This window comes from Muscardinus avellanarius (assembly GCF_963383645.1).
Source record: "Muscardinus avellanarius genome assembly, chromosome: 9".
In the NCBI taxonomy this organism is placed as follows: Eukaryota; Metazoa; Chordata; class Mammalia; order Rodentia; family Gliridae; genus Muscardinus; species Muscardinus avellanarius.
The window spans coordinates 13,504,662-13,525,640 of NC_137795.1; the positions used below are offsets into that span (position 1 = coordinate 13,504,662).

Here is a 20,979-nt window from a genome sequence, read left to right on the forward strand (position 1 = left end):
TTCTCACTGATTTTTGAAGGGAAAAATAAATTATAGCAATGTGATTTTCTTTCTATAGGAGCATGATTTACAGTAGGTACTCTAAAAAGAAAGTTCCTTTGGAAAACCATCTCATCAATTGCTTAGAGTTCAGACTTGGAATCTGATAGCTCTAGAGACTTTGGGTGAGGAGTGAGCTTTGGAAGTAAATATGGCAGATTATTTCCTGCTTCGCTATTTCAATGTATATTTTGAAATGAGGGACTTTTATGTCTGATTATAGGTCTTGTGTCTAGCTTAAACACATACTTTACTATCTGTGGGCTGCATTGGGACTTGATGGAATAGGATCCTTATATCAGAGCAATTGTGCTCAAACTTGGGAATCTATTAAACTTACCTGGAAGTGTCCTCCTTCACCGCCTCCCTATTCTCCTCCTCCTCCACCTCCTCCTCCTCCTCCTCCTCCTCCTCCTCCTCCTCCTCCTCCTCCTCCTCTTCCTCCTTATCCTCCTTCACCTCCTCCTCCTCCTACTTCTCCTCTTCTTGCTGTTGTTGATCCTCCTCCTCCTCCTCCTCCTCCTCCTCCTCCTCCTCCTCCTCCTCCTCCTTATCCTCTGTCACCTCCTCTTCCTACTGCTTCTCCTCCTCCTGCTGTTGTTGATCCTCCGCCTCTTCTTCCTCCTGATTCTCTTCCCCCTTCTGTTATTGCTCTCCTCCTCCTCCTCCTCCTCCTCCTCCTCCTCCTCCTCCTCCTCCTCCTCCTCTTCCTTCTTCTTGTTTTCTGGGCTTAAAGGTGTTTATCTCTCTTTTTATGGTTTTTCATTTGGTGTATTGTTTATTTGGAAATAAGGGCAACATCTGATATAAGAGCAGAGACTCCAATGGAATGACTGAGGGAGTTTGGGGAAGGAAGGCTGGGACAAAGACAGGAAGAGTGTAACCTTTGAAATAATTCTATGGAGGTATATAAGTTCACCTGTGAAGCTTTCTAAAAACAAATGTCTTACCTTGTTCCACACTTAGAAAATCTCGCCCTGTGTGTAGGACCCAGGTTTCTGTGTATTTTTCCAATGCCATAGATGGTTTTGGTGTACAGCACAATTTGAAGACCATTCTTCTCTACCTCTCTAGATGTGAGATTTATCACCCTGGGGAGACATTTTAAAAAATTTTTTTTGTGGTACTGGGGTTCCTGGAAGCCCTTCTACCTCCAGGCTACATCCCCAGACCTATTTTTACATTTTTATTTGAAAACAGGGTCTTCTGAGCCAGCACACGCGGCTGGCTTCGAACCTACGTGATCCTCCTGTCTCTGCCTCCCAAGCGTGGGGATTACAAGCGTGCACCACCACGCCCGGCCTGGGGAGACTTTTGAAGCACAGCTATCAGCGGACACAGAAAGGACATGGCAGTGGACCTTCTGGAACATGCCTAGAAAGAGAGCCACAAAAATAGTTTAGATATACCCCCAAAGACACATTTAAATGAATACTTGTAGATCCATTACAGTTGGTACACTGTCTTTCATGAAAAATCATAGATAATTAGAAACTAATTTAATGAATGAAAAAAATTAGAGTTTTAGCATAATTAATGTTAAGAAAGTTGAATTTAAGAGCAAGTGATATAGCTCAGTGGTAGTTTTCTCAGCATGCTCAAAACCTTGGGCTGAAGTTCCTGTACCACACATGCAAAAAAAAAAAAAAAAAAAAAAAAAAAAAAAAAAAAAACTGTATTTAAAATGAGAAAACCTGGGTTATGCCATTCATGTCATGTACTGAAAGTGAGAATCTGCTAATTAAATTACTTTTTTCAAAACATTTCTTTTTTTATGAAACAGAAATAATGATATATACTTCAAAAGTCTGTTGTAAGAATGAACTAAGATTGTAGTTATAAAAGTACTTCATAAACTATAAGGCAATATGAACAAATATGTCAATTTTCTTACTGGTACTCTGACTTCTATTTCAGTTATTATTCTTATTACTATCAGTACTCTGTGGCCCTCTAAGTTCTTAGTACAAACATACTTTTTTATTTCCATCTATCAATACGCCCTTACTTGCATAGTAGTTATTTCTATATAGCATATTTATTTATTTTTTGTGGCACTAAAGGTTGAACTGAGGGTCATTCTACCTCTGAGCTACACCCCCAGTACTATTTTTGCTTTTTATCTTGAAATAGCGTCTCAGTCTCTGAGGCTGGCCTCAGACCTGTATCAGCCTCCCAAGTATTGGGATTACAGGTGTGCAATACCATGCCCGTCCTATACAGTATGTGTCTATGGAGGGCTGGATTTAGGCTTGGTTTATATTGAATACCTGATACCAGCACTTTCTTTTTGCTGATGAGAATTTTCCCTGAAATTGTTTTTAAAAATTGTTTTAAAATGGTCCTTGCCTGTCTTACCAATAACATCAACCAAATTAAGCACACATACACAACACACACAAACATGTGATTTTTTTGTGTGTGTGTTTGTGTACTCTATCCAATCTCAGTTAAGAGGGAGGAAAACAACATTTCTGCCTTTGGTATTTTCTAGACCTATCCTATGCCAGTGTTTAGAAAATTAGAGAGGAACTTACCCTTCCAGATACTGGTGGCCGGTGAGAGCTAAAGTCCCCTCCCCACCTTTTGGACCTTTGTTCTAGACCTTGTTTTCTGTGTGGCTGGCATTTCAGCATGCATAGCAGGGACATGGTCTTGACCCAGATGCAGCTGTTCTGCACCTGGTGATCCCATATGTTAGACCCTGTGCAGAGCTCACCGCAGAGGTGTCAGAGTACTGGTGGTCAGTGCTACCTGGGTCCCCATGGAACATAAGCACATGTTAGATGCCTGTACCATATAACCTTTATAAAATTTGAAATGCCAAGGATTCACAAAGTCACCGTGGCTTGTGGGTCAGAAGTTAGTTCTATATGAGCCATATAACTTTCTATTTCTAGCTTTCGAGGAACTGCCATTCTGAACTCCATAGTAATTGAAGCAACTCACAGTTTCACCAACAATACAGAAGCATTCCTCCCCCCATCTCACCAGCTGTCATTATTATTTGTATTCTTGGTGATTGCCATCCTACCTGGAGTGAGATGGAATCTCAGTGTAGTTTTGATTTACATTTTCCTAATTGTTAAGGATGTTGAACATTTTTTTTCAGGTATTTATTGGCCATATGTATTTCTTCTCCTGAGAAGTTTCAATTTAGTTCAGTTGCCTGTTTAATGACTGAGTCATTTGTTTCTTTTAGTATTAAGGTTATTTTTTAATTTTTAGTTCTCTGTATATTCTGGATATTAATCTTCTGTCTGGGGAGTAGCTGGCAAAGATTCTTTCACATTCTATAGGCTCACTATCCATGTTTTTAGTGTTTATTTTCCTGTGCAGAAGCTTTTTAGTTACATGTTATCTGGTTTATTCATTCTTGGTTTTATTTCCTGAGCTTTAGGGATCTTAGTTTTCTCTTATATGTGGAAGCTAGAGAGAAAAAAAGAAAGAAAAATGATCTCATGAGAGTCAAGAGACAAATAGAGTCGTAGAGAGTGGCTGGAGGAAGAAGGGAAGAAGGGGAAAGGGAGATTTGGGGTAGGGAAAGAAAGAGGCCAAATAGTGTTATGTCCACATATGAATTTATTACCATGAATCTCACTGTCACGTGTGTGGAGAGAAAAGAAATGAGAAGGGAGTGTGGTAAGGGAGACAGACCATGTTGTATGCATACCTGAATATATGTATTCATGATTTGATATACAGTTATAATTTGTCAATAAAAGATTAATTTATAAATAAAAAAGAAGTTAGTTCTACAAGAGTGGACTTGTCATGACTTCTGAGTTACTCTTTTGAGATCTCTTGGTATTTTTAAAATAAATACCCAGGAAAAAGTATCCCATCTAACAAAAAAGAGTTTTGGGATTGCTTTCCATGGCAGGGGACTCCAACAGGTTCTTGCAAGCAAAATTTCTGATACATTCCACCATTTGGACTACCTCCATAGCCCAAAGAATTTTGAAATGAAATATGAAAACAAATCCTAAGATCCTGATATTCTTAGCATACTTATATTTAATGATAAATATCCTTTACATATGAATCCACAGGAGAAAAATTTAGAATGCATTCTTTTTGACTGTAGAAAATACATTTAAAGCTAAATATATACAACTACACTGTCGATTCCTAAAATATTTTTAAATGCACAGATTAGTTTACTGTGTATTGAGAAATTATATTGTTTAGTAAATATTTAATTTATGCTTACTATGAATGATTACTGTCTTAGAATTTCGGTATGTTGACTTTATTTTTTTTCTGACACTTAATTCTTTTAATGTTTTAGGGCCTTAAATTTCACAAAGTACCTTTTATTGATGGAAAAGAAGTGTCATACCCTTGAGGATGAGCAGATGAATTTTCTTTTATCATTTGTGGATTTCCTGGAAAAATTATTATTACCTAATCCTTTGGGCTCAGCTAGGGCTCCGAAATCCCACAGCCTCTCCTCTCTCACTGAGAAGGTCCTGAATAGAAGTGATTTGTGGATACATCATCTTAAGAGCTTAGATGAAGAACCACCTACTTCTGATTTTCAAAAGCTTCTGGAATTTGGGAAGGAGGTGACGGGAAGAGCACAAACTCTTGAAAGTCAATGGATGAGGAATGTATCTAAAAATATTTTGAGATTCATGGAATTAATACTTTGGGAAATTAATCCCAAACTGCTGGAATTATGGCTCTATGGCATATCAGAAGGAGAAAGAGATCGATTAGAAATATTGTCTACACTGTTAAATTTTTCTCTTTTAAAAGATGAGCAGATTTTTAGTCAAAGCTTGAACCTTTCTCATTTGTTCCCTTCAGATTGGCCTAAATCACCAGTGGTGAACATGGATTTTGTATATTTAAGTGAAACTATAATAAATAGTCTCTATGAATTTGGATTTCTAAGACAGGAACAAGTCTCAGAAGCTCTTGACAAAGTCTATAGTATAAAGAATGCATCTGATCTTTTCTCTGCCCTTTCTGAACCTCAAAAACATGACATTGACAAAATTTTGACTTACATATATCTGAGTGTCTTCAAAGACAGGGATTCAGCTTTACTTTTGAAAATTTACTTTTCCATTTACCAACATATGTATGAATTCTTAAGCATTAATAATAGGGAATCTTTGCTAACTTACCTTACCCAAGTTGCAAGACACATTTCGGACATCATAAAGCAATTTAATTTCCAAAACATCAGTCAGGCATTTGCATTTTTATCAGAGACTGCCGGGGTCCTTGGGGGAATCTCTGAAGTATCTTATTGCCAGCAGTTGTTTTCAATTTTTAACTTTTTAGAGCTTCAAGCCCAATCTCTGATGTCTACAGAGGGTCAAGAATTGGAAGTGATTCTTGCTACTCTGACAGGTCTCAAACAGCTATTCCTCGTAGATGAAGATTTTCGCATTTCTTTGTTTCAGTATGTCAGCCAGCTCTTCAATGGTTCAGTAGAAGCCCTGTTGGGTAATGAATGCTCTGTCTTGGATAATGAAATCATTTCTTCTGGGAATTATTTAAAAGATGAGGGGTCTTCATTTAGTCTTCCGTGGGCCAGGGTTTTTTCAAATCTCTCCACAAATGCCAGCGTGTTTAATGAGTTTCTGGCCATTCACTGTACCGTTTCATGGCTTCAAATGTGGACTGAAATCTTGGAAAGTATATCACAGATATTTAAGTTTGACCTGAATCTTTTCACCCCTCTCCATGGTGGTCTCACTCAGCTTTTGGATGAATTAGAACATTATGTGAAGATTTCTAAAAGCTGCCAGGGACTATTTCCCACCCACCACACAGCTAGACTCATATTAAATTTGTTTAAAAATGTCACTCAGGCTGATGGCTTCCAGGGCTGGCGTGACTTCCTGGATCTCAGGGATCTTTGGGTAGCATTAGGAGATATCCTAGTTACAGTAAAATCACTTAACCTACACCAAGTAGAGAAATCACTTGCCACCATGCAAACTGCCCTGCACCAGCTAAAGACATTTCCAGAAAACATGAATATAAGTAGAGAGTTTTTATATTCTGTTCTTGAAGTGTTCATTGAATTAAGCCATGCCTCAGAATCTAGGGATAATAATGTGGATTTGAGAAATCATTTTCTTTTGAAAAATCGTACAAATCTTAGAACAAAATTTGAAAGTGTCATTATTGACCTGAGAGAAACAATATTATTTCTTAGAAATTTGTCACATGATCAAGATTTATTGTCCTGTGCTGATGTCTTCCAAAATGTGACTGAGTCGATTCTAGAAGAAGTATCTCTGAATACTTCTCAGTGGGTAGTACATCTTCTGGCCATTCTAAATTCTACATTCTCTTCTGAGAACACAATTAACAGAGTGAAAGGATGCATCGTATGGGTAGACATCATAAAATATCTATTTGTGAAGTATAATTCAAGTTTTTCTCATGGATATCTTCACAGTATTTTGGGCGCTTTCAAAGATATGGAAAATAAAATGAACTCTACATTGAAAATTTTATCTTGGGTATTAAATATGAAGAAACCTCTTTGTTTTTTTAATAATTCAAATGCAAATTGTATAAATATTTACTTAAAAGACATTACCGATTTTTTAAATATTATACTTACTACAGTCTTTGAAAAGCAGAAGGTGCCAAAATTTGAGATCTTGTTATCTTTTTTGAATGATTCCACAAACCAAGTAAGGATAATTATCAGCAAACTAACAAAAGACTTTGATTTTGCCTCCCAATCCAACTGGAAATATTTTACTGAATTAGTCCTAAGACCCACAGAAATGTTAGAAGAAACCCCTAACCATTTTCAAAATATATGGCTGCATTTAGTAACACTGGGGAAGGAAATTCAGAAACTTATAAAAGATATTTCCCCTAATATACCGAAAAATAATTCCTATTCTAAAAATGAAAATGTTTTTAGAATATTTACTACCAGTTCTAAGGAAAGTGATATAAACCATATAGGCCATTCAATTTATCATTTAGCTAATTACCTTGCCTTGAACTTATCTCATGATCTCCAAAATTCAGAAATAACTCCACATGAAATAATGAAAGCCATGAGTCTTGGCATTCAATTGATGACGGATATGCTCAACTCCTTAATGCCTACTGTATATCACAATATTCCACAAAATACAGGTCATGTTCAAGTTTTGAAGAAGGCCACTTCTCTTATGCGTACTTTCAAGAAGGCAGACATAGACCTTTTAGTAGATCAACTTGAGAAAATTGGTGAAAGCCTGGTGTATTTCTTTAAGAATCTCAGTAGATTAGACGAGGGCAATCTAGGGGTCAACTTGCTTGTTGGCCTGATGAAAACATTTGTAGACAGCTCCTATTCTTGGGATGTTAGTCACTTGCTTCGGCTCTCCCGCCTGTTTCCTAAGGATACTTCAAATGCTCTGGTGGATGGGTACTATGCTCTTCCTTATGTCATGAGCCTTCTGCAGAAAATAGCTGATAAAAACATCACTGAGGGGTTGAAGGATGTCTATAACTTCACCCTCCTTCATGGCATAAGTATTTCGGGTGTTACCAAGGAAGACTTTGCTGTAGTGATAAAAACTCTTTTGGAAACCATTGAGTTAATTTCAGATGAACCAGCTACTGTCTCAGAAGCTTTAAATTGCCTTCCAGCAGTTTGGTGCTGGAATCATACAACATCCAGATTTCAGAAGAATGCAACATTAGGAGCCTGCAGTGTCCATGAGCAGCTAGCTTCATCCTTCTATGGCAAAGTGGCCAGAATACTTAACCATCTCCACTTATCTCTCCCGATTGAAGATTCACAATGTTCAAATGAAAGTTCACAAATGGAAATAACTAGGAAAGTGGTCTGTGTGATTCATGAATTAGTGGGCTGGAATTCTATTCTTCTGGAAGTGTTTGAAGTCTTCCACATGAATATCTCACTTGTAAAGAGAGTGCAAGAATTTGGGCATAAGGTCTTAGCATTTGTCCCCCCTTCTGGGTATCAACATAACAACAGCAATGCCATGCTTTGTCCTGGGGGTCCCATAAAGCAAGCTGTTTTGAGAATCATAGAAACACTAAAAAATGTCAACCTTACCAACGTTTTTTCAGGGAAAAACATTCTTGGCAAACCTACTAGTTTAAATAAAATTCTTAACATCACTAAAGGCACAGAAACATTTGTCCAAAATAATATTTCTTTAAATTTGGAAAGGATAATCAAATTGATGTCTGGGGATTGGAGCCTTCAAAACAGCACTCATTACTTACTTTTTCCACTCATGATTCTTCACAGTAAAAATCTTACAGGCAGTAGTTTAGAGGCATTATTAAGTTTTATTAAAAAAAAGTGAAGCAATTTACAACTTTGAACAGCTTTGGGTTGACTTTAAACAGAAGGTGCAAGATCTAACCTATGACCTCAATATGAGGAACATGTTCTCTGAAATTAAAAAGAAAATCCAAGGTATAAATTCAGTAGAACCTGAAAGTGAAGCTTTGCAACTTTCCCACTTTCTGAAAATTCTGGATTCATCATCATTGAAGATGTTAGAAAATATTGAAGATTTGCTGTTGGTCACAAAAAAATGGCTTTGTGAACTTGCAAATGAAGATTGCTTCAGATTGATAAAAACATTATTTGTTCCTTGGGCTGGTGAGAGTTCAGTTGGTGATATAACTACAGATATTGCTACTTATTTGGGCTATCTCAAAAACACTTCTGGAGAAGGCAGCTTTGATACTGACTTTGTTAGTCACCTGCTTCATCAAGAACAGCGAACTAATTTTTCATCTACTCAGTTGCTTCTTGAAAGCATTTTGATAAATTCAACCAATACTTTGGCTGGAATTTCTCAAGAATCAATCCTAAATTTAAGTAATACTCACCTTCAAATAATGCATTTTATTAACCTCACCTGGAGCCATCTGGAGTCACAGAATGGAGGGAAAACAATTCTCTCTCAAAGAGGCATAGTACATTTCATGAAACAGCTTTTGAATGCATCATTCTCCAGTTTTTCAGAGAAAAATTCTGGGAACAAAATATATCTTCTGCTAAAAGACTTCCACAAAGATATTATTGCAGAGATGAGGTGAGTGTACTTTTGCTTTGCATAGTACCATCAGTTGTAATATATCTCAAAGCACTTTATTTTTAGAGTCTAGAAAGACCAATAAAAGCAGTTCTACCTAACAATTTTGAATGATCTCTGAAGTGAATGTCTCAAGCACATTATAAATATATTACTAGTAAACTAACTTTGGTTACACCCATTTAATCAGTAAACAGTTAAACCCAGCCTGGTTAAACTCAGTTTAAATGAGTAAATAGTTAAACCCAGTCCATTTTTTAGATTATAAAATCAATTATGAAATTTTATTTTATATGGAACTAAAAATTTATTTTATGGATGTATGTACATAATTAGAATGGTCATAATTCGAACTGCTATATTAACTGTCTTATCACAAGTGAAGGGCTTAGATATTTAAATTCATTTATTGTGATGTTTATATTGGAAAACATTAAAAGTGATATTCATATTATCTTTATTAAATATGTTTTAAAATCTCTTAGAAAATAATTAGTGAAAAAATTTCAATTTATCTCATGTTGTATCAGTCTCAGGGCTCAACCATAAAACCAGCAATATATAAGACTTAGCTGAAAGAATTGGCTTACATAATTTTGGGCCTGGATAAGCAAGTCTAGAATAAGTAGGGCTGGCTATAATGAAGGGAAAATCACATGCAGTGTATGCTAAAGCTTGTGGTCCCAGATGGTGGTTAAGAAGGAGGGGCCAGGAGTCAGGGAGGCTCATTACCTACCCAGATGCTATTGGAGTCTGTAGGTGAGACCCATGCCCTCTCTACAGCATTCCAACTGGCTATGTCAGGCCCACCTAGGACAATATTCCTTATGATAATTTAAAGTTAAGTGATTAGGAACTTGACCTACATCTGCCCAATCCCTCCTCAACAGTATCTAGATTAGTGTTGGGTTAAGAAGCTTTTAGGGGGCACATTTATACTATCAAATGGCTCCTCACTCCCACCTATTTTTCTTTTTATTGTGGGAGTGGAATGAACCTAGAGACATTATATCTCTGAGCTATACCCCTGGCCCTTTTTACTTTTTTTTGGTTTTGAAACAGAGTCTTTGTTGCTAAATTGTTGAGGCTGGCATGGAACCTGTGATCCTCCTGTCTTAAGACTCTCAAGTACTGAGATCTCTTCTACTCTTCAAATGCCTGGGTTGAGGGGGAAGCTGGGCGTGGTGGCGCATGCTTGTAATCCCAGCATTTGAGAGGCTGAGACCAGAGGATCGAGGTTCTTGGACAGCCTCAGCTACTCAGTGAGGCCCTCTGCAACTCAGTGAGACGCTGTTTCAAAATAAAGATAAAAGCGTAGGGCAGGGGGTCTAGCTCAGAAGTAGAATGCCCCTGGGTTCCATCCCCAGTACCACAAATGCCCGGAGGGAAACTTCATTGTAGCCCACTCAGCCCTGAGACATATGTGGAAGGGTCTTCTGGGGCTTGTCCAGCAGAGCCAAGTAGACATATCCCAAAGCTGTCACAGTGTTGAAGTGATTGGATGGTATTTTGAAAATTTAGCAAAAATATGAACAAGTTTTCCAACCTCTCAGAATCACTTTGTGGTCATTTTACCTGATTTCTGAATTCAAAAGTGCATGGACTTTTAGATGGTTAGGTTCAAAGCATTGTAACAGAATTGTCCATGAAATTCCTCCACTCCTATCATTATTTGGCAACAAAATATTAAGTTTGGCCTGAAACTATTTTTAGCATGTCATCTTTTACTAAATATTATCCTCTCATAACACTATTATAAAATTAAATAATAATCACTATATGTTTACTATTTCCATTGCTAACTTATTAAACATGAAATCTAAAATGTAAAATTTTTACTTTCTACAAAAAATTAAAATATTAAAAAAATATATATATTTACAGTTTAGTTCCCAAAGATAAAATTCTAGAAGCTCTGAAGCTGGATCAATTTCTTACCTTGATCAACGAAGACAGATTGATGGACATTTTCTTAAATTTTAAGGAGATTGTTTATCATCTAATCAAAAACTCATTCATATTAGACAATGGAAAACTTCTCTTTGATAGCCATCAAGGTCTGAAGTTCGTGCAGAATTTATTTCATGCTGTTCTAAGAGAAACCTCAGTAAAAAATAAGACTAAAGATAATTTGGACTTCCTTCTGGTGTTGAGTCAGTTGCTTTTCCATTTGACTAGCTCTGAAGACCTTTCCAAACTCAACCAAAATCTTATGTCAGTTCTTCACCTTGTAAAAGAGATTTCCACGGGAATGGCAAATCTTATGGATACTATTTTAAACTCTCTTACTAAGGACTTCCACACTTTATGCCCTGCACTCCAAGATGTTATACTTGCTGATCTAACCAATTTGCTTTCCTGTATTCACAATTCATTCCCACTAAGAAACAGAGAAACACTGGAAATTGCAGAGAGTTTTCTTGGTGTTCTTTCCAGAGCTGCTGAAGAAAGTCAGGTCCTGGAACCCCTTTTAGAAATGTCTGTGACTCTGACCAGGTTGTTGAATGACAGCGCCGAGCTAAGCAGTCTTGCCAGATCAGTGGACACCACCGTGAAATTTCTTCAGCTAGCCAAGAGAGTTTCCGAGAAGATAGCCACCATCGTTGAAACTCATTTTCACTCTGGTCCAAGAGACACTGTGAAATTTTTTGATATTCTCTATGCTGTCATGGAACAAAGTGTTCATCATCTCTTGAAGGAAATAACTACTTTGAAAATAATAGACCATTTTACATCTGAAAAGATAAATAACTTGGTAGTGCCATTTCTTGACTTGGCTTTTGGGATGATTGGGGTCAAACCTAATGTTTCAAAATCCTCTGATATTTTCAATATGCCATCTAACGTACTCTCATATGTGAACCAATCTCAGGACTTTTCTGATGTTTTGGAAGAGATGGCTGAATTTTTAACTTCTCTGAAAATTGATTTTGGAGATTTGTCACGTCTCGTGGAGGCATTTAATAGTGGGACTCAAATATCTTCTGTGGATTCTGTCAATTTGTGGGAAGAAACTCTAGATTGCTTAATTCCTATAAATAATATCTTCAGCCAAATAAACTTCTTACAGCTTAATCCAATTTCTATTCATGGTGGTACTCAAGATACAAAATGGGAAGAGATTTACAAAGGGATCCTTTTTTGGGATAAAATGTTAACAGAAAATAGCACAGAAACAGGGAGTTACTTAGAAATGATGCTTAATTTCACCTTAGAAACTCTTTGGTATAGCTTAAAGAAGGATAACTGGGATGCTTTTAATCTGTTGTTAACATTTGATCAGCATCTAAATAACCTTTTGAAGATCATAGAAAAGACTATTGAACCCTTCGGTAGAATTAAAAGTGATGAAGGAGATGATTTAAGTAAAGGCCAAGTTTTCAACACATCCTTGATTCAGAACATAACGTTTCAATTTGAAAAGGCAATCCAGATGGTTCTGAGTAGAATAGCTGCCTTGAGGAAAGGGCTCCTCTCAAGCAATTCTTCATCAACAAATTCTATAAGTTCTTTGTTTCATCCAGTTTTTGAGATTTTTTTAAATGCAAAATCTGCAAAGAATATCATGTCAGCAAAAGAAGAGAGGATCCCAAAAGAGATGATGGATTATCCTCATAGCTTTGAACCATTATCTTCTTTCAAGAAATACCTGGAAGGACTATTTGTATTGGTCGACTACTGGAAAAATGTCCCACTGACAGATGAAAGGTAATCCAACACCTAATTTACTTCATATTTTTTATTCCTACTTCAGTGACCATGCAGGAATAACACTGAACCAGGGTAAGGCATTCTTCTCAACTTCATCATACTCTAAAGCTGGTTCAAATTCAGAGCAATTCAAGTTCAGTTCTTTTTCATTCTTTGGCATGCAAACATGAGTTGGAGTCATCAAAGCATTTCAAAAGACAATTATTTTCAAAAGCAAAACCCTTGTATTCTTTCCACTTGTCTCAAGACTAAACACTCTGTGTATTATTGGATACATAGCTAATAATATGAACTTGCTCACTTTACACAGAAAATTATACTTGCAGTTGTAGTGAATGACAGAAAAAGGTCCAGGCAGCTGGTAGCTGCTTCTCTCTTTTAGAGTCAACCCAATTCTGTTTGATCTGCTTCAAAGCCCGCCCTCCATTTCCTCAGTGTTAAGTGAAAGGAAACCTGTTCTTGAGAACCTGTTTTATTACCTGCCATGCTTTACAAAGAGCCCGTTGCCTTAGGTTGGAAATTTTTCTCTGCTTGGTGTGGAAGGCCACAAAATTATTGCATTTTAACCATCCATCCTCCTTGTGGTGATGAGACTGTTTGGAGGGTCCATGGTCCCAGCCTGTCTCTGCCTCTCTCCTATCCCAACATGGAGATTAGAGATGCAATCTGAACCCTTGTTCATTTATTACCAGAGAAGCTGAACTATATTCTAGTAGTTCTGCTGCTACAGAGCTGAATCTTGAATTCAATCATCCTTTATAGCTTGCAAGGATGTCCTTAGTGAGACAGGCATCTCTTGGACACAGGAACTAGCTCTCTCTTGAAATTTGAGTGTTTGTGTCCAGATCTGCTTAGCTCATCTCCTTATTATCTCAGAGTTCAAACCATATTGCGTGGCTTTAATGTTCTACCTGGAATTTCCCTTTGAATGGAGGTGATCTTCGCAACTTGTGCTCTTCTTCACTCTCAGCTTTCAGCTCAGAGTTTTCAGCTTTCCACCAAAGAAATTTACACCTCAGATCTACACACCAACATGTTTTTAAGATTGATTATTTCATTTTTGGATTAATTATATAGTCTCATGATTAACCCGTTCCCTCACATGCTTACTATTTCTTTGTAAAGAGAACCTTCAAAATCCTTCTGACTTTAATCTAACTGTAACCTTGTTCCTATTTACCAAATTTCCCCATCCTCCTACCCCCTTCTTTCTCAGCCTTTGGGAACTATTCTACTTTCTAATTCTTTGAGATCATATGAGTGAGAACATGTGATATGGACCTTTCTGTCCCTGGCTTATTTCACTTTACATAAGGTCCTGCGGTTCCATCTATGGTGTTTATCTTGGTCAATATTCTCACTGTCATAATCCCAAGCAACTGGCCACACAACTTAGAGGAAGGTAGATTTATGTGCTCACAGATTTTGGAGATTTTGAGGTTCAGTGTATGTGAGGCTGGGGTCTTTGGGAATCAGGACATGGTTGCGGGGAGCAGAGAGAGGGAGAGAGTAAGATTCTGCTCTCACAGCATGGAGGTTGGATGCAAGAAAGAAGCAAGCAAAGGGATTCAAGGACAGAAAGCACAGGCGCCCAAGCCACGTCCTCCGGTCTATGGTCACAGCCCACCTGCCTAGGTTTCCACTCAGTAAACCCATCACAATGGGTTTACCTACTGATGAGGTTACAGTCCTCACGATTTAATATTGACTCTAAATATCAATGAAGGAGCTTTTCAAGGCACATTCCGTATCTAACCATCACAGTGTTGCAAAGGCTGCCATATTCTGACACCCTTCAGTCATTTAGTTGTGTTTCAAGAGAATAGAACAAGAAGAGAAAGCAAATAACAGGTTTATTGACAATCAGTGCTTTGAACCAAGGGAGGAAACAGTTCCCTGGAGGTTATCCAGACTGTTCCCTGTGTTTTTCTTGTGTTCCAGTAAAGTCAATGTGGTCAAGGGGAGGAGGGAGTTCCTACGTGTGTGGGAACTCACCTATTACATGGTAGCCATGCTGCGTGTGCTGTGGACTTTTACCCTTTAATACGGTTGTCTGTTTTCCCCAAGTGTTGTTGAACTATGCCAAGTTTTCCAGCAGCTGGAGAAGCCCTCAGAAGCCATCAAGATGCTGCAGAGAGTGACGATGGTGGTTTTGCGTGTGGTCATCATCTTTGCAGGTGGGATGCTTGTGTAAGAAATGCTTGATTCTTGCCCTATGCCAGTGTGCAGAGCTGGCTGTCAGAGATTCAGAGATAGATGTAGATTTCCCCTGAGCCCTGAGGTTTTTTTTTTTTTTTTTTTTTTAGGAGAAAGACTGACATTATTATTATTAGTAGTAGTATTTTTTAACCTTTAACAACCCTTCCCCAACCAAATTGAATACCCTTTCTGATCTTGTGCTGGGCTTTCTGGTCTCTCTGTCTTTGCTCATAGAATGTGCTCCCCTGTCTCTCTGATCTAAATACCAGCTGTATTCTTTGTTCTACAGTTGGGGCATCTAGTCCAGAAAGACTGTCTCCCCCTGCATCCTTTGCTGGCAAGGACCTTAAGAAGAAAACTCTTAAAGGCAATCCTTTATGCTGCTGTTTCCTATGTCTCCCTCCTCTGCTAGAGTCAGTGTTTCTTTGCAGGCAGCAACCATGTCATAACCATCCTTGTGAATGAGATGTTTAGTGCGGAATATCCATCCCCTGTGTGTGCTGGGTGGCCTTGTAGTTACCTTCAGCTCTGGCACTTATGCTGGCTTTTTAAAAAATTTCTGGTAACTTCTGCCAGTGGCCTTAGAGCAAGATCAGTTTTTTTTATTTTTATTAAATTCTATGTCTCCCTAAGACTCAACATAGAAGTAGCAATAGTGCATGGTTATGTGTAAGTTAATCCATCTCCTAGGAGTATACTTACAAATTTATAACTACACATTTCGTAGTTGAAGGAGAATACTGTGGTTATGTCATAAGTTAATTCATCCACTAAGATGATACTTGGTGAATTCACAACTACATATTTCATAGTTGAAGGAGAGTACTACGAACAGCCTTATATGTGATTAGGTTATTTTAGGACTCTTTCCTAATGCTCCTGGTGTAAGCATCAGGTTGTACTGTGTACCTGAGTTGGTGGAAAGGACCACTGCTGTTTAAGTAATTCCACATGGACACACACTCTGATGCCCAGTCTCCTGGACCAGGGGGCTCTCAGGGCCCTCTCAGGAGGCTGCCAGGCTGGGACTCTGAGGTGGCAATGGCAGCAAGGGCTGGTGAGATGGGGACAAGAGGGTCAGGGAGGAGAAATGAGAAAGGTGAGGGTAAGTCTGATCAGACCAAGAGGAGCAGAGAGATACGCGAGAAGAAATGACTGGGCTTAACCCCCTCGTGCATCAGCTCAAGGGCTCTGTACCCCTTGAACTTAACTCTGAGTTATTATTAGATGATTACTATTACTTAGATTGCTATTCTACTATTTTTATTAGATAAACTTTCTCTAGAAAGTTTCCTCAACCTTCCTTATCTGGGATTATGTGTTCTCATGGGGCCTATCTTCTCATTTATGGTGCTGACTACTGTGTGCTGTTCCAGCTTTGTCCCTTTGCTGATTGTAAGGGCTGTGTCTGTCTATTGACCATTGTGAACTTGGCACGAGGGGATTACCACATAAGAGATGCTGATCAATGCTTGTGAATGAATGCGTAAGTGAATAAATTCCAGGGCCCTTCCTGTGCACATCTCTTTGTTCACATGAATTTCTGAATGTGCAACATGGGAATGTTCAGCCATAGAGGCAGTTCATAGACTCTGGTACCATTTTGTATAACAGAGCAAACTGGGGCTGTGGAGGATACTGCAGAGAGAGGAGCCTGGTTTTCCCAGGGAGAGATACCATGGTCACGTGCCCAAAGTCCACCATTAGCCAGGAAGAGTCACTGGTCCAGGTGGACTCCCAGTTGGCTGAAGTGGAAAACTAGATGTGGATGCATCTACAAGCATCTTCCTTGTAGATGCTCTGCAAGGAAGAACATCTAGCTTAGAGAAGTGAGCCTCAGGCAAAACTAACATGGCATCCCAGATGCTTTTTAAAAACACAAAAACAAAAGAGATAAATTCTGGAACTTGTAAGTTGTAGGAAGAAGTTCAAATAGGTAATATGGGTGAGGTTGAGGCCAGAAAGGAGGGGCCCTTGGAGACACATTGCTGGGTGGGGGACACATTGCTTGTCCAGAGAAACCCGAATACTAGAAAGAAGTATCTTCATGGACAGTGTGCCCCCCAGTTCTAAAAAGAATCTCGGCATAGATGGTGTACATTCAGATGATGGGGGTGTGGGGTGGGGACTGAACTTATCGCTGAGTGAGTGCAGCAGTGAGCTGGACCCAGCACCCCAGGGCTGAGGCTCCTGTTCTGTACCCTGCATCCTCAGTAGGCCACGAGGAGCATGATCAGGAGGCAGTACTGGGTTTACAAGGATTTCCTCAAGAGATTCCTGTCTTCAAGTACAGATCCAAACTCTGCCCCCACAGAAAGTGATGTCATGACAAGCGGTACACAGGAAGTGGCAAGGGCTTGAGCTCCTGCAGGAGATCATGGGTCACCCTGTCCTGGGCCTGGGTGGAACAGGCCGGGATGGCTTCCAGGAGCGCTTGGAAGGACTGGCAACGCGGGGCAGTGCACACAAGCCATCCTCAGGCCCTTTGGGGCAGGTGACGGGTGCATGCCGGTCTCTTTTCTCACTTCTGGACCTTTTTCTGGTTCTGCTTTTGGTTCCTCTTCTGGTTCCGGTGCAGGCTCAGGGTGGCTTTCCCTGCATACCTTAGAGAAAACCACCCCTCAGGGTCCAGTTTTCAAAAGTGGGCACTGGTACTTTAGGGCATGTCTCAAACAGGATTAATTCTTTATGGCTCGCTCCTCTCTATCTCTTACAGTAAAAATGTTTCATTGAATCCAAAAATGTATTAATCTTTTGGGATAAGAAGCATGGACAAGGAGTGAGGAAGGGAGGGCGTTAGTGGGCGTGGCTGAGGCGAATGACATCCCAACTGTCTGCCAGGGAGGGGTTGTTAATTTTTTAAAATATATTTTTAAAGAAAGTATTTCTATTTGGAAGATGTTAGGAACGTTGGCATTATTGTCAAATACAAAGCACTGCGTATATAAATACACATTAGAAAGCTCAATACTTTTAGAATATGGAAGGATGCTTGAGTAAATTTGAATAAAACTTCTGATTCTTGACTGCTTTTCTGGCATATCAAATTTAGCCATGTTTGAAGACAATTATTGTGACATTTCACAGTCAGCTAAAGTAATAGATTTTAAGTGAATTAAACATTCCTTAACACCTGAATTTGTATTTATTTTATCATTCTGCACCGCAGCTGCTAAATTAACATAGCATGCTTGAAATGATGATAGGAACAGAAAATTAATTTTCAGTTTTATATTTCATTTCAAGAGAACTCAAGCATGCCTATCATTTAAACTTTCCCCTCACATTTCTTTATTAAACTGCCATCCCATCTTGTAGAGAAGGAGGGCAAGCAACAGATGTAGAATAGGTAGACTGGCCAACCAATGGAGACATGAGGCAGAATAGATCAAAAGAAGCAGACAACTCTGTGTTCACACCACAGGAATAGCTTTAAGATTCGTTAATATCATTATTGAAGATTAAGTTTTGTTTTTTTGCCATGCTTCAGAGTTTAGTGTCTCCTTGCAGGAAGCAGTTATGTTTTCCTCATTGTGGATTTATTTATTTATTTTTTATTTTTTTCCCAATTTTGTAATGTTTTATTTTTATTTTTTAAACAAATATTTTTATTGAACATAAATGGTATATGTTTAAACTATATTTGGTACCCTCTCCCCTCCCGCCCCCGTTTTCCCTTCCTCCCTCCCACCAATGGTTGTCCAGGTTAACCATGTCATATTCATAATTTTATACATATTCAGATGTAGACTTTCATTAATCAAGATCAGCCTTCCTCCTCTCCTATCTTTCCATTCAAACTTTGCTGATATTTCCCCTCCATTATCTGGAGTCCCACTGGTATCCTCTGTGTTTCCTAGTTTGGGCATATTAGAGGAAACATATGTCCCTTCTCCTTCTGTGCTTGGCTGATCTCACTTAACATAATGTTCTCCAGGGCTTTCCATCTTCTTGCAAATGATATAATTCTGTTCTTCTTTATGGCTGAATAGAATTCCATTGTGTGTATTTCCCACAGTTTTGCTATCCATTCATCTCTTGATGGTGATCTGGGTTGGTTCCATATTTTGGCTATTGCCAGGTAGGTTCATGGAAACAGAAGAAACCTCAGGAGGCACTGACCTTAATCTTGCAGTTTCACAAGCTGGAAACTGAGGGCCCACGAGTGTGAGCCTGTTGCTCAGAGTTTTGGAATGATGGAGAGGTCAATGTCAGAGCCTCTCTCCAGTTGAGGAGAAACATAGGGGTTCCCAAGACTTGGGGAGCACTGGGGAGCAACCTGGGGAGAGCCGGCAGGTCTGGAAAGCCACAAGAGGTGTCTGAATGTAACTTCAAGGCCAGTGGCCCAGAGCACATAGAGCTAGAGCTGGGTCTTTGAGGAGCAAAGGGAGGTGGAAAGAGAGGGTCGCTGGGAGGTAGGAGGACCCAGGCCCGGGCTGGGCTCTTTCTAGTGGCAAGGTCCTTGTCAAGTGGCCTTCACGTAAGTCCTTGAAGGTGCACTGTGTGACGGCTTTGGATCCAGGGAAGATAGAGGTCGGATAGACAGGCAGCCTGGTACTTCTTCCTGTAACCACATCATGCCAGATCTGATCTAACCCTGCAGCAATGGCAGGATGGCCCACCGGAGGGGTAACTTACTCACTGTACATGGAAGAAGCAAAAGCCCAGGTGGCTTGTCTAGTGCCCATGTTGTGCAAGATTTTCATAGTGCGTTCTGTTTTCTCTTAGGTTTGAAGAGCATAACTTCTATACACTACGTTTTTGTACACGTTTTAATTTTTTTCTAAAGCAAAGTGTCCTTTTATGTTAAAAATGTTGGGAACTTTGACAGCACTTTTTGTCATTCCACATTTTAATAAGAAATTATTTACAAACACATTTTATGTTTTCTACAGTAATTGGAACTGCCTTCAAAATTGATGAAATACAATAAATGAGACAAGAAAGCAAGATGGGTGGGGCGCTTTGAAACACAGGCTCCCACGTATGTTTGAAGCTTGCTTTATTTTCGAGCAGTTTTAAGTTTGTAGTAATATTGAGCAGGGAGTACAGAAATATCCAGGGTACCTCCCCCCATGCACAACCCACCCCACTGTGTACAGAGTTATATGTTTGCCACAGTTGATGAGATCACACCGACTCGTCCTTACCCAGAGCCCATAGTTTGCACAGTGTTCATTCTGAGTGTTGTGCACAATATAGGTTTGAACAACTGTGTGTGACTTGCATTCACCGTCATGGTAATATACAGAGTAGTTTAGCTGTTATAAAATCCTCTGTGCTCCACTCACCCATCCTTTCTTTTCTCACTGTCATTTCACATCTTCTAGGAGCTCATGGAGTTGAAATCGCACAAGGTGTAGCTTGTTGAGATTGGCATCTCTCACTTGATAGTATGCCCAAACTGTTTTTAAAAATGACTTTGAAAAAATTTATTGATGTATTGCAGTCATACACTCTAATGGAGTACAAGATGGTGGAGGCATGCGTATACACGTCACTCATTTCGCCCCTCCCCCCTCCCTCCCCCTCCCTCCTTCTCATGTTAGGCTTAGTGATTGACTTTGATATGTTGGTGAATGTACATCATGTAAATTATGGAATTTACCTCTTAGCCTTCCCATCCCCCCAGTTAGGTCACCTTATTAAAAATTACTTTAGATAGCCAGGCGTGGTGGCGCACGCTTGTAATCCCCGCGCTTGGGAGGCAGAGACGGGAGGATCGCGCAGGTTCGAAGCCAGCCACACGCGCTGGCTTAGGAGACCCTGTTTCCAAATAAAAAATATTAAAAAAAAAATAGGTCTGGGAGTGTAGCCCGGAGATAGTAGGGCTTCCAGGAACCCCAGTACCACAAAAAAAAAATTACTTTAGATAAACAATGTCATTATTTGTTAGGACCAAATTTTTTTCACTAATGGAAAAAGTTTAAAAAATTTGCTAGATATAAAAATGCATTTTATTATTGGTAATGACCAA

At 39.1% G+C, this 20,979-nt stretch overlaps 1 protein-coding gene across 1 annotated transcript in view; it reads left to right on the forward strand.

The window, feature by feature from the left end:
* The window catches only part of ABCA13 (ATP binding cassette subfamily A member 13), a gene marked incomplete at both ends in the record, with an annotated part of 326,203 nt that overhangs the window by 63,886 nt on the left and 241,338 nt on the right, over positions 1-20,979 (forward strand). Inside the window, 4 exon segments of the mRNA XM_080701162.1 lie at positions 4,331-8,339; positions 8,341-9,092; positions 10,977-12,800; positions 14,871-14,980. Of these exon segments, the coding sequence (XP_080557288.1) occupies positions 4,331-8,339; positions 8,341-9,092; positions 10,977-12,800; positions 14,871-14,980 (6,695 nt within the window).